At 45.8% G+C, this 13,495-nt stretch overlaps 1 protein-coding gene across 2 annotated transcripts; it reads left to right on the top strand.

Moving 5' to 3' along the window:
- Positions 1 to 10,060: 10,060 nt before the first annotated feature.
- Positions 10,061 to 13,390, top strand: LOC125543565 (uncharacterized). Of its 2 annotated transcripts, none has more exons than XM_087546759.1 (2): positions 10,061 to 11,866; positions 12,948 to 13,390. In XM_087546759.1, the coding sequence occupies exons 1-2, from the start codon at positions 10,123 to 10,125 to the stop codon at positions 13,061 to 13,063; spliced, it is 1,860 nt and encodes a 619-aa protein (XP_087402885.1). In that variant the 5' UTR covers positions 10,061 to 10,122; the 3' UTR covers positions 13,064 to 13,390. The 2 variants fall into 2 exon arrangements, with proteins under 2 accessions (XP_087402885.1, XP_048562896.2); XM_048706939.2 differs by having other exon boundaries at positions 12,936 to 13,390.
- Positions 13,391 to 13,495: the final 105 nt, after the last annotated feature.

Raw genomic sequence — 13,495 nt, 5'->3', positions numbered from 1 at the left:
GATCATCACGTGAGATGGATTAGTTTTTAATGGTGAACATCACTATGCTGATCATATCTACTATATGATTCACGCTCGACCTTTTGGTCTCAGTGTTCCGAGGCCATATCTGCATATGTTAGGCTCGTCAAGTTTAACCTGAGTATTCTGCGTGTGCAAAACTGGCTTGCACCCGTTGTATGTGAACGTAGAGCTTATCACACCCGATCATCACATGGTGTCTCGGCACGACGAACTGTAGCAATGGTGCATACTCAGGGAGAACACTTATACCTTGAAATTTAGTGAGAGATCATCTTATAATGCTACCGCCAAACTAAGCAAAATAAGATGCATAAAGGATAAAAATCACATGCAATCAATATAAGTGATATGATATGGCCATCATCATCTTGTGCCTTTGATCTCCATATCAAAAGAACCGTCATGATCACCATCGTCACCGGCTTGACACCTTGAACTCCATCGAAGCATCATTGTCATCTCGCCAACTATTGCTTCTATGACTATCGCTACCGCTTAGTGATAAAGTAAAGCAATTACATGGCGATTACATTTCATACAATAAACCAACAACCATATGTCTCCTGCCAGTTGCCGATAACTCTGTTACAAAACATGATCATCTCATACAATAAAATTTAGCATCATGTCTTGACCATATCACATCACAACATGCCCTGCAAAAACAGGTTAGACGTCCTCTACTTTGTTGTTGCAAGTTTTACGTGGCTGCTATGGGCTGAGCAAGAACCGTTCTTACCTACGCATCAAAAACCACAACGCGGTATAGTGATTGCTTTTTGATCTTCAGAAAGAACCTTGTGCATTGGATGCGATTCAACTAAAGTTGGAGAAACTGACACCCACTAGCCACCTGTGTGCGAAGCACGTCAGTAGAACCAGTCTCGCGTAAGCGTACGCGTAATGTCGGTCTGAGCCGCTTCATCCAACAATACCGCTGAATCAAGAATCAACTAGTGACGGCAAGAAATATGTATATACCCACGCCCACAACTCCATTGTGTTCTACTCATGCATATAACATCTACGCATAGACCTGGCTCGGATGCCACTGTTCGGGAACGCAGTAATTTCCAAAAAAAACCTATGCACACGCAAGATCCATCTAGGTGATGCATAGCAACGAGAGGGGAAGAGTGTTGTGCACGTACCCTCGTAGACCGTAAGCAGAAGCATTATGACAACGCGGTTGATGTAGTCGTACGTCTTCACGGTCCGACCGATCTTAACACCAAAGGTACGGCACCTCCATGATCCGCACACGTTCAGCTCAGTGACGTCCCACGAACTCTAGATCCAGCTGAGTGTCGAGGGAGAGCTTCATCAGCATGACGGCGTGATGACGGTGATGATGAAGTTACCAACGCAGGGCTTCGCCTAAGCACTACAACGATATGACCGAGGTGGAAATCTGTGGAGGGGGGCACCGCACACGGCTATGAGATCACCTTGTGTGTCTATGGGGTGCCCCCCTCCCCGTATATAAAGGAGTGGAGGAGGGAAGGGCTGACCCTCTCTATGGCGTGCCCTAGGGGGAGTCCTACTCCCACCGGGAGTAGGATTCCCCCCTTTCCCTAGTTGGAGTAGGAGAGAAGGAAGGGGGAGAAAGAGGGAAGGAAGCCCCCCCCCCCCCGCCCAATTCGAATTGGGCTAGGGGGCGCTCCCTCCACCTTTCCCTTCCTCTCCTCTTTTCCACTAAGGCCCAATAAGGCCCATATACTCCCCGGGGGGTTCCGGTAACCCCCCGGTACTCCGATAAATGCCCGACCTCACTCGGAACCATTCCGATGTCCAAACATAGGCTTCCAATATATTGACCTTTATGTCTCGACCATTTCGAGACTCCTCATCATGCCCGTGATCACATTCGGGACTCCGAATAACCTTCGGTACATCAAAACACATAAAATCATAATACCGATCGTCACCGAACGTTAAGCGTGCGGACCCTACGGGTTCGAGAATTATGTAGACATGACCGAGACTCATCTCCGGTCAATAACCAATAGCGGAACCTGGATGCTCATATTGGTTCCTACATATTCTACGAAGATCTTTATCGGTCAAACCGCATAACAACATACGTTGTTCCCTTTGTCATCGGTATGTTACTTGCCCGAGATTCGATCGTCGGTATCTCAATACCTAGTTCAATCTCATTACTAGCAAGTCTCTTTAATCGTTTCGTAATGCAACATCCCGTAATTAACTCATTAGTCACATTTCTTGCAAGGCTTATAGTGATGTGCATTACCGAGAGGGCCCAGAGATACCTCTCCGATACACGGAGTGACAAATCCTAATCTCGATCTATGCCAACTAAACAAATACCATTGGATACACCTGTAGAGCATCTTTATAGTCACCCAGTTACGTTGTGATGTTTGATAGCACACTAAGGGTTCGTCCGGTATTCGGGAGTTGCATAATCTCATAGTCATAGGAACATGTATAAGTTATGGAGAAAGCAATAGCAATAAACTAAACGATCGTAGTGCTAAGCTAACGGATGGGTCAAGTCAATCACATCATTCTCCAATAGGGATGGCAGTTTTGCCCATGGGTATGGGTACCCGTGGGTACCCTACCCAAAAACAACGGGTATGGGCGAGACTTGAAGAGATTTTATACCCATGGGTAATGGGTATCCATACCCACAAAATATATGGGTAGGATATGGGTATGACATTGCACCCATGGGTAACCCAATGGATACCCAAAAACAATTAATAAATGAAAATAACTCCTATGACATGTGGGGTCATCATCCATCTCCTATGGCCCATCCTAAGTCTTGATTCCTTAAATTGGCCATAGCTCATAGGCCCGTAATCACCCACTTGCCACTCCTCATGCGTCCTATGTGACTCATTGAAAAGATGAAATCTTGACTCTTTGCTACCAGACTCCTATCCAATGCTCGATCCAGCGATTCCCCATTCCCAGCACGACCTCCCACTGTACCGGGTTTCTACTAATCGCCGCTCATACTCCCTTGATGCCTCAAAGAGGCCACCCATCATAGTAGCATGTGTTGGTGATATACCACTCGTCCATGATCACTTGAAGTTTAAACCCATTTATCTACATTTTAAAATTTTAAATGCTATATATTATATCCACTGGATACCCATTGGGTATAGGATACCCGATGGGTATGGGCATGGGTGCCAATTTATGCCCTCGTAGATCATAAGCGGAAGCGTTATGACAACGCGGTTGATGTAGTTGTACGTCTTCATGATCCGACCGATATTAGCACCGAAGGTACGACACCTTCACGATCTGCACATGTTTAGCTCGGTGATGTCCCATGAACTCTAGATCTAGCTGAGTGTCGGGGGAGAGCTTCGTCAGCACGACGGCGTGATGATGGTGATGATGAAGTTGCCGACGCAGGGCTTCGCCTAAGCACTACAACGATATGACCGAGGTGGAAATCTGTGGAGGGGGCATCGCACACGGCTAAGAGATCAACTTGTGTGTCTATGGGGTGTCCCCTCCCCCGTATATAAAGGAGTGGAGGAGGGGAGGGCCGGCCCTCTCTATGGCGCGCCCTAGGGGGAGTCCTACTCCCACCAGGAGTAGGATTCCCCCCTTTCCCTAGTTGGAGTAGGAGAGAAGGAAGGGGGAGAGAGAGGGAAGGAAGGGGGCCGCCCCCCCCCCCACCCAATTTGGATTGGGCTATGGGGGGAGCGCCCTCCACCTTTCCCTTCCTCTCCTCTTTTCCACTAAGGCCCAATAAGGCCCATATACTCCCCAGGGGTTTCCGGTAACCACCCGGTACTCCGGTAAATGCCCGAACTCACTCGGAACCATTTCGATGTCCATACATAGGATTCCAATATATCGATCTTTATGTCTTTACCATTTCGAGACTCCTCGTCATGCCCGTGATCACATCGAGGACTCCGAACAACCTTTAGTACATCAAAACACATAAACTTATAATACCGATCGTCACCGAACGTTAAGCATGCGAACCCTACGGGTTTGAGAATTATGTAGACATGACCGAGACTCATCTTCGGTCAATAACCAATAGCGGAACCTGGATGCTCATATTGGTTCCTACATATTCTACGAAGATCTTTATCGGTCAAACCACATAAACATACGGTGTTCCCTTTGTCATCGGTATGTTACATGCCCGAGATTCGATCGTTGGTATCTCAATACCTAGTTCAATCTCATTACTAGGAAGTCTCTTTACTCGTTTCGTAATGCAACATCCCATAACTAACTCATTAGTCACATTGCTTGCAAGGCTTATAGTGTTGTGCATTACCGAGAGGGCCCAGAGATACCTCTCCGATACACGGAGTGACAAATCCTAATCTCGATCTATGCCAACTCAACAAACACCATTGGAGACACCTGTAGAGCATCTTTATAGTCACCCAGTTATGTTGTGACGTTTGATAGCACACTAAGTGTTCCTCCGGTATTCGGGAGGTGCATAATCTCATAGTCATAGGAACATGTATAAGTTATGGAGAAAGCAATATCAATAAACTAAACGATCATAGTGCTAAGCTAACGGATGGGTCAAGTCAATCACATCATTCTCCAATGATGTGACCCCGTTTGTCAAATGACAACTCTTTGTCAATGGCTAGGAAACTTAACCATCTTTGATCAACGAGCTAGTCAGGTAGAGGCATACTAGTGACACTATATTTGTCTATGTATTCACACATGTACTAAGTTTCCGGTTAATACAATTCTAGATGAATAAACATTTATCATGATATAAGGAAATATAAATAACAACTTTATTATTGCCTCTAGGGCATATTTCCTTCAGACATGACCACCATTAGGGGGGATTACTGTAGCATGACTCTTGGGGTGTTACATGGCACATACAAATTTTCTTAGAATGACAAAAGAATACCGTATATAGGTAGGTATAGTGGACTCCTATGGCAAAAACTGGTTTGAAGAATTTTGGATGCACAAGTAGTGGTCATGCTTAGTGCAAATGAAGGCTAGCAAAAGATTGAGAAGCATCCAACCAAGAAACGAAAAATCTCATAAGTGAGCATTAAGCATAACTAACACTGAATAATGCACCAGAAGTAGGATGTAATTTCATTGCATAACTATTGACTTTCGTGCTTGCATAGGGAATCACAAATCTTAACACCAATATTCTTACTAAATCATAATTATTCATCAAAATGACTCACATATTATATCAACATATCGCAAAACTATTAAAAACAATCAAGTTTATTTTGTCCAATGATCTTCATGAAAGTTATTATTATATCCTCCTTGGGTATCTATCACTTTGGGACTAGTTTCATATGTTGCTTTTGATAGCTCAAACAAATCTAAGTGAAGAACATGAGCACAAAAAATTTCTTCTCCCAAAATAATTTAAGTGAAGCAAGAGAGAATTTCTTAAAAAATTTACTAACTCTCAAATAAATCTAAGTGAAGCATGAGAGCATTTCTCCAAAAATACTAAAGCACACCATGCTCAAAAAGATATAAGTGAAGCACTAGAGCAATTGCATAGCTCATAAAGATTTAAGTGAAGCATAGAGAGCAATTCTAACAAGACATAGCATAATTTTGGCTCTCTCAAATAGGTGTGTCCAACAAGGATTCATGACTAAAAATACAAAGTAAAACAAGCAAAGACTCATATCATACAAGACGCTCCAAGCAAAACTCATAATATGTGACGAATAAAAATATAGTTTCAAGTAAAATACCGATGGTCGTTAGAAGGAAGAGGGGATGCCACTCGGGGCATCCCCAAGCTTAGTTGCTTGATACTTCTAGAATACTATCTTGGGGTGCCATGGGCATCCCCAAGCTTAGTCTTTTGCTAATCCTTATTCCTTCATCCATCGTAATATCACAAAAAAACTTCAATCACACAAAACTCAACAAAACCTTCATGAGATCCGTTAGTATAAGAAAGCAAATCACTACTATAAGTACTGTTGCAAATCCATTCATATTTTATTTTTGCATTATATCTACTGTCCTTATTCCCCTCTCATGGCCCATATGGCTCATATCTTCGCCCCGGGGGTTCCGGTAACCCCCCGGGTACTCCGATAAGTACCCGATACTACCCGAAACACTTCCGGTGTCTGGATACTATCATCCTATATATCAATCTTTACCTCTCGACCAGGCCCGTACCAGACACATGTGCAAAGTGTTCAACTGCACAGGGCCCCCGGATGAGCAGGGGCCCCAATTTTTTTATGTGATCCTAATACTAATGACTAATTCTATGACTAATCAAGGCATTTGACCAATATGGAGTACTCGTTGGAAACCTGAACTGTATTAACTCCACATAAATCTCACGCACCCCTCCTCCTAATCTCTTTATTTTTCTCATTATCTTCCAGCGACCAACACAAGCGCAGAAGGCCAAATCTCTTCCTCTTCTAATATTACAATCATGCCCGTGGATTAATTCTTTCGCAGTTTCTCCAAATTAAATCCCTTATTGCAATGAGTAGGTACTCCATACTCAATCCACCATCTATTTATTTGGTGTTTTCTTCTGGATCCATCATGTCTCCTCTGGTTTTTCAAATTCCATTGTTTCTTGCTGCCTATGCTACTTCGATGCATCTGCTGGAGTTGGAGGCCAGACCGAATAGCTTGGCCGCCGATTCATCAATAGGAGCAAGCGGAGTAGACCCTGAACCAGACTACCAGAGAGACACACCTTGTCACCGGTCACCCCATTGTCTTCTGTTCTCTAATAAATCAAAGGTTGTTTCATCCCTTTTGTTTATAATTTGTTTGCAATGCATGGTAAATTTCTAGCAAATGAACCACTTGCTCTCAAGAAGGTGTTGTTGATAAGTTTTTAGTGAAAGAATCAAATAATATTTGGTAGAAGATTGGTTATGAATAAATAATGAAAGACCACCATGTCGCAAATGTGGTAAGCAACCCAAACTTGATGAAAACCAATGGAAGATTATGTGTAAAAGAATGCTAGAAGGATGACATGTTTTGATAACTCTTTCTGATAAATCTAGTTCTTCAAACAATTTCACTACCAACATGACATATATCTTCTACTCCGTAGCATTTTATTTTTGTAATTGACAATTGTTATATTAAGGGCCTAATTTTTTATTTTGCACCGGGCCTCCATTTTCTCGGGTACGGCCCTGCTCTCGACCATTTCGAGACTCCTCGTCATGTCCGTGATCTCATCTGGGACTCCGAACAACATTCGTTCACCAAATCACATAACTCCTATAATACTAAATCGTCATTGAACGTTAAGCGTGCGGACCCTACGGGTACGAGAACTATTTAGACATGACCGAGACACCTCTCCGGTCAATAACCAACATTGGAACCTGGATGATCATATTGGTTCCTACATATTCTATGAAGATCTTTATCGGTCGAACCGCAATGACAACATATGTTATTCCCTTTGTCATCGGTATGTTATTTGCCCGAGATTCGATCGTCGGTATCCACATACCTAGTTCAATCTCGTTACCGGTAAGTCTCTTTACTCGTTCTGTAATACATCATCCCGCAACTAACTCATTAGTCAATTTGCTTGCCAGGCTTCTTATGATGTGTATTACCGAGAGGGCCCAGAGATACCTCTCCGATACTTGGAGTGACAAATCCTAATCTCGATCTATGCCAACTCAACAAACACCTTCGGAGATACCTGTAGAGCATCTTTATAATCACCTAGTTACGTTGTGACGTTTGATAGCACACAAGGCATTCCTCCGGTATCCGGGAGTTGCATAATCTCATAGTCGAAGGAATATATATTTAACATGAAGAAAGCAATAGCAATAAAACTAGATGATCAATATGCTAAGCTAACGGGTGGGTCATGTTCATCACATTTATTCTCCTAATGATGTGATCCCGTTATCAAATGACAACTCATGTCCATGGTTAGGAAACCTTAACCATCTTGGATCAACAAGCTAGTCAAGTAGAGGCTCACTAGGGACTCAATGTTTTGTCTATGCATTCACACATGTATTAAGGTTTCCGGTCAATACAATTCTAGCATGAATAATAAACATTTATCATGAATAAGGAAATATAAAATAACAACTTTATTATTGCCTCTAGGGCATATTTCCTTCACATACCTGCCGTTGCACTTCCATCATCCAACGACTAAGACCTGTCGACTGAAGTGGCACCTAGCATTACATAGGAGGAGGCAGAGATGCTGGTTGCACCATCGGTATTGCATGTGTTAGAGGCCTCACATCAACCTCGGTCATCATCTTCCCTCTAAGAATTTCTTTCATCGAGTAGTCCCGGGCAAGACGTAAGGATTTGAAGTAACTATCAATATAATCAACAGTCGACTCCACTGGTGGTATAGTCTTTCCATGGACAATATTCGAGCGTCATCTCCATATGCGCCCGGGCAGATACCAGTCAACAGCGACATAGACATCGACCAATCCACAACATACTTCAGGCCCTTTGCAACAATGTTTGGGTCCTCATGGCATTGCTCGCAGCAAGCCACATAGGCGTGGAAGTAGTCATCCCATGGTTTGCAGCTGTTGCCTTCCCTGAATTGCAACACCCACAATGCCCCATGAAGCACCGAGTGGTCACCCACTACCTCCCCTTGCAGCACGCACATCTAAGTTGAAGCGCCGCACCCTGGCCTTGCGACTTCGCCGGAGCTATGGTGCGGCTTGCAGAAGCGCGACACCTTGACCCGTCGGCTTGTAGAAACACCATATACGTGCTTGATATCGAGGCAGGGGAAGGGATTATATCGCCTCACCGTTGGCCTTGCAACATGCGAGAAGAGCTCCGACGAGTTGCGTTGTCGGCTTGCAATGTCGTGGCCATGCAGACGCCGATCAGAGCTCACAGGAGTTATCAAAGTGGCTTGCAGCGGCCGCACTTGTGCTTTATCTGGAGGCAGAGGAAATAGATTGTAGCATTGTGCGTTGGTCCCTCGAGCAGGATGACTAGAGTTCATCAGAGTTGCGATGTTGACTTTGCAGTAGCAACACGAGTGCTTGATCTAAAGACGAAAAAGAGAGATGGGAGAGAGACAAAGAGAGGAGATGAAGACGATGCGGGTGCGAGTGATGCTTGTTCAGATGGGGTGTCGCGCGTGGGGCTGGATGTAGGGATGGCAATGAGTATCCATTACCCACGTATCCGACAGGTAAAAACCCTATTAGGATAAGGGTATGAGACAGAAAGTTACCCATGAGTATATAAATAGGAATTCTCAAATCCATCGGGTAGAGCGGGTATGGGCATGAGATCGTATAACCCACACCCGTGTACCTAATGTACCCATATAAAATCTCACAAGTATGACCAAGTTACCTCTACACTTTGTCATCAGTTTATGAACTTAAAATGTACAACTATGTGTTGTTTGTTTATTGTTGTTTTGATATGTTTTTCTGTATGAGAAAGTAATGTTGTTTATTGGAATGTGTTGTTTTTTATGATGTGATGTTTTTTATAAGTATATACTCCTTTTATGATGTGTTGGTGTGCGTAAATTATGATTATATGTTGTTTAGGACTATGTGCCGCTCAAATTGATGCTTTGCAAACATGGGTATTTGTATCCGTGGGTACCTGACTACTCTATCGGGTGACGAATATAGAAAAAATTGTATTTTTTGACGCGTATGGGTATGAGTGATGGGTAAGCTGAAGGACGGGTAAAGGTTTGGGGTGGTTCCACCCATATCACAACCCGATCAACGCGTGCACATGATCAATCGGTTGCGTTTAATTATTATTTTTATTCCATACTTTTCTCCTTTTTGAGGGAATTTCCGTATTTATTTTATCAAATCCTATATATTTTAAAATTTTGGTTTTAATCAGGCTTGGTCCAAAATCTGAGCCCGGGCTGCCCGTACCCGACGGGGTCGACCCAATTAAAATGTTCGGCCTGTCTCAGAAAAAGAGCTAAAATGTTCGGCCTAGTGGGCCTGGAAAAGTTTCTTCAGTGGCATTTTCGTAGTTTTTTGCGGTTCTGGCAAAAGCTCCAAAAGCTCAAACCCCTCTCTCCTCCCCCCACGAAATTCGAAATTTCCCCACTTTCACTCCCCCAAGCCCCAAATGGCCGCTCCGCCGCCGGTGCTCACCCTGGCGGTGGAGAAGGGTCCGCGCAAGGGAGAGATCTGCCAGTGCAGCGCTGGATCCGTGCTCCGTGTCGGGCGCGTCATCAAAGGCAACCACTTTGCCGTGCGCGATAAGGGCGCGTCGCAGCAACATCTCTCCATCGAGTTCCTCCCGCCGCCCGCCGCCGGATGGGTCGCCTCCGATCTGGGATCCTCCAACGGCTCCTTCCTCAACGATGTGCCCCTCGAGCCCTTTGTTCCCACCCCGCTTTCCCATGGGAACCTGATCAAGATCGGCGAGTCCACCGTGCTCGCCGTGTCCATCCCCTCCAATTCGGATCTGAGCACCGCCACCGCTGCCGACCCCGGAACTAGGCGCTCCTCGAGCTATGCGGCAGAGACGGCGGCGGTGGAGGAGGAGAAGCCCCCTGCGGCGACCCGCCGGGGCACACGGAAGAAGGCAGCGGTGGCGGCGATCCCCGAGGTGGAGAATGAAGTGCCGGACGCGGCGGTAGTGGTAGTGGAGGAGGAGAAGCCCCGCCGGGGCGGACGTAGGAAGGTGGCTGCAGTGGCTCCCCCTGAACAGACGGAAGAGGGGGAGAAGGAGGCCCCGGTGGGGAGGCGCCGTGGTGGACGGAAGAAGGCCGCGGAGCCCTCTGAACCGGAGAAGGGAGAGGAGAAGGAGGAGGCCCCGCTGGCGCCGCCTGTTGGCGGGCGGAAGAAGACCACAGCAGCTGCTGAGCCGGAGAAAGGAGACGAGGAGGAGGAAGAGGGGAAGAAGGAGGCCCCGAAGGGGAGGCGCCGTGGTGGACGGAAGAAGGCCGCGGAGCCCTCTGAACCGGAGAAGGAGGAGGCCCCGCTGGCGCCGCGTGCTGGCGGGCGGAAGAAGACCACAGCAGCTGCTGAGTCGGAGAAAGGAGATGAGGAGGAGGAAACCCTGCTGGTGACGCGGAAGGAGGATACGGAGCCTCCTGAACTGGAGAAGGAAGACGATGTGGAGGCCCAGATGATTACACGCCGTGGGAGGAAGAAGAATGCTCCGACGGTCGCCCCTCCACCACAGCCTCTGAAGACGGGGTCCAGAGGGGGCCAGGGAAGGTTCACAAGAGCGGCTAGTACAAGGAAGGCCGTTCTAGAGGACGAGGAAGTGGAGGAAGAGGAGGAACATGAGGTGGCTGCGCCTAGAGATCAGCCTGGCAATCTGTCGACTTCCACAGCGGTAAAGGATGGTGAAGAGGAGGAGGAGGAGGAGAAGGGGGAGGAGGAGAAGGGGGATAAGGTGGCAGCTGACGATGGAGAAATCAAGGTGGCTGCAAAGGCATTGGAGGAGGAAGTCCCCAAGGGGCCGGCTTCTGCTCAGTGTGCTGCTTCTGACAATGAGGGTGATGGGGAAAGGGGTGGCGGAGAAGAGGAAGATGATGGCAATGGGGATTTGCTTGGCAGTAGAGGAGAGGCTTCTGCTCAGTGTGCTGCTTCTGACAATGAGGGTGATTGGGAAATGGGTGGCGGAGAAGAGGAAGATGATGGCAATGGGGGTTTGCTTGGCAGTAGAGGAGATGTAGGAGATGGGGCAAAGGTGGAGGAATGTGCTGTTAGAAGCAGTCTTGAGACCATGACATTGCAGGAGTGGTTCGACCGGATGGAAAAGTACCTCCCAAGGATGATCAACGAGGCTGCGGATCAGATGATCGCGGAGTTGGAGGAGAAACAAAAGCGAGTCCATGAGTACATTTCAACGCTCAGTAAGAGCTCCGACCCTTCCTAAAAATTATGTCTTAGATGCTGGAGATTGACTAGAAAATAAACTAGAGTCACTCCTGTGGTGATAATCTTCACTTATTGTAGAAGAATTGATGATGGCGTTTGTCCTTTTGGGTAATATGGGTAGTTTACTATCTGGTAGTAGTTTGATATGTTGACGTTTGCTCGTTGGCTTGTAATTAGCTTAGCATTTTGGTATGCACTGATGTTTCTGTGGGTTTCAGGAAGGTGTATTATAATGTTGAATACTCCCTCCGTTTTGGAACACACAGTTTCAATAATGAAACCGAGAGCTTGTCCCCTTGAGAAAAATCATAGTTTTATTTCGTTGCAGTTCAGTACTAGAATGGGTAAGATAGCGTTTTTCTCTTATTGTAACTCACTGAACTAACACCATTGAAGCTCCATCTTGTCAGAGTGCTATTCTTTCTATGTTTCTATGTCTTGCAGCAGGATTAAAAGCAACTAGGTTACAGTTTTGCTCATAAATATTGCCACGTTGTAACTATTGTGAGCCCTCTAAGTTTCAACATGAAAAGTTGTCCTTTTTTTTGTGGGTGATGAAAAGTTTTCCTATAACTTTTCCTACTTTGGTTTATAGAGCAGATTCTTGGGCTACCGTATGGCATGTTTACATACTCTTATCGTGCTCCCACACTCCATGTGCAAGTTGTATTATTTAGTTATTGTCAGTTAAGCAATATCATCTTCAATGATGCCTCTCCCAATGCTTGGTTCGCCCATTGTTGTGAAGGAAATGCATACATTTCAAGACACCCAAATGGCTTTACAGATCCTTGATTTTCTTACGTAGTTATATATTCCTCTTGTAACTCTTGGGAGATGATTGGTTTATTGTAGTCTTACTCCTTACATGAAGCGATACCTGAAGAGGGAAGACTGGCAAACTTGTTTTCATTTTAAATGCAGTGCTTTCGTAGCCACACCGAATTCAAGAGCAAACATCTTTTATTTATGTGTATGCGATATCATGGGCTTCTAAAACTTTTGTACCTTTGCTATTAATTACATTAACATAGAGTTCTCAAGATATCTTTGCAGAAAATGAACTTAACGACACGAAAATTTGTTGGCGTGGACGAGCTCGCCTGCTCGCGTTATCTGCAGGCGTCGGTCCTCGTCGGGATATGGAACGCACGCCGTATTCCAGCTCGTAGACGACGACTCATTTAATGAGTGACGCGGACGGGAAGAGACAGTTTGTACAGTGCGGGTGACGGACGTTGAGGCGCTAGCGACGGCCGTTTTCATCATGAAGCAATGTGTATCCCTGCTAGACTGAATTCCGCTCGGGTCAGACCTACCAACTCCATTAAACTCCCCATCTATCATCGACGGCGGCTCAGTCTATAATAGTCCATCCCCAAATCAAAGGAACAAACCCTAGTTGCACACTGTTCCTCAATAGACCCCCAAATCGGAGCAAGGAATAGCAGCCGCAGAAAAGATGGCAAATCTGAATCAAGGTGCTGATCCAGCGGCACTTCCAATCTTGCCTTGCCTGGACTATGGCAGGAACGTAGTCGCCTACGTTGCTCGTTGCGGGCAGAGCGCCGGCGAGCGATTCTACAAGTGCCGCAATCACAATG

Source organism: Triticum urartu, chromosome 3A (genome assembly GCF_056163025.1).
Source record: "Triticum urartu cultivar PI428250 chromosome 3A, HENAU_Tu73, whole genome shotgun sequence".
Lineage (NCBI taxonomy): Eukaryota > Viridiplantae > Streptophyta > Magnoliopsida > Poales > Poaceae > Triticum > Triticum urartu.
Note: the sequence above shows the minus strand (reverse complement) of the source record. Positions and strands in the feature narration are given on the sequence as shown.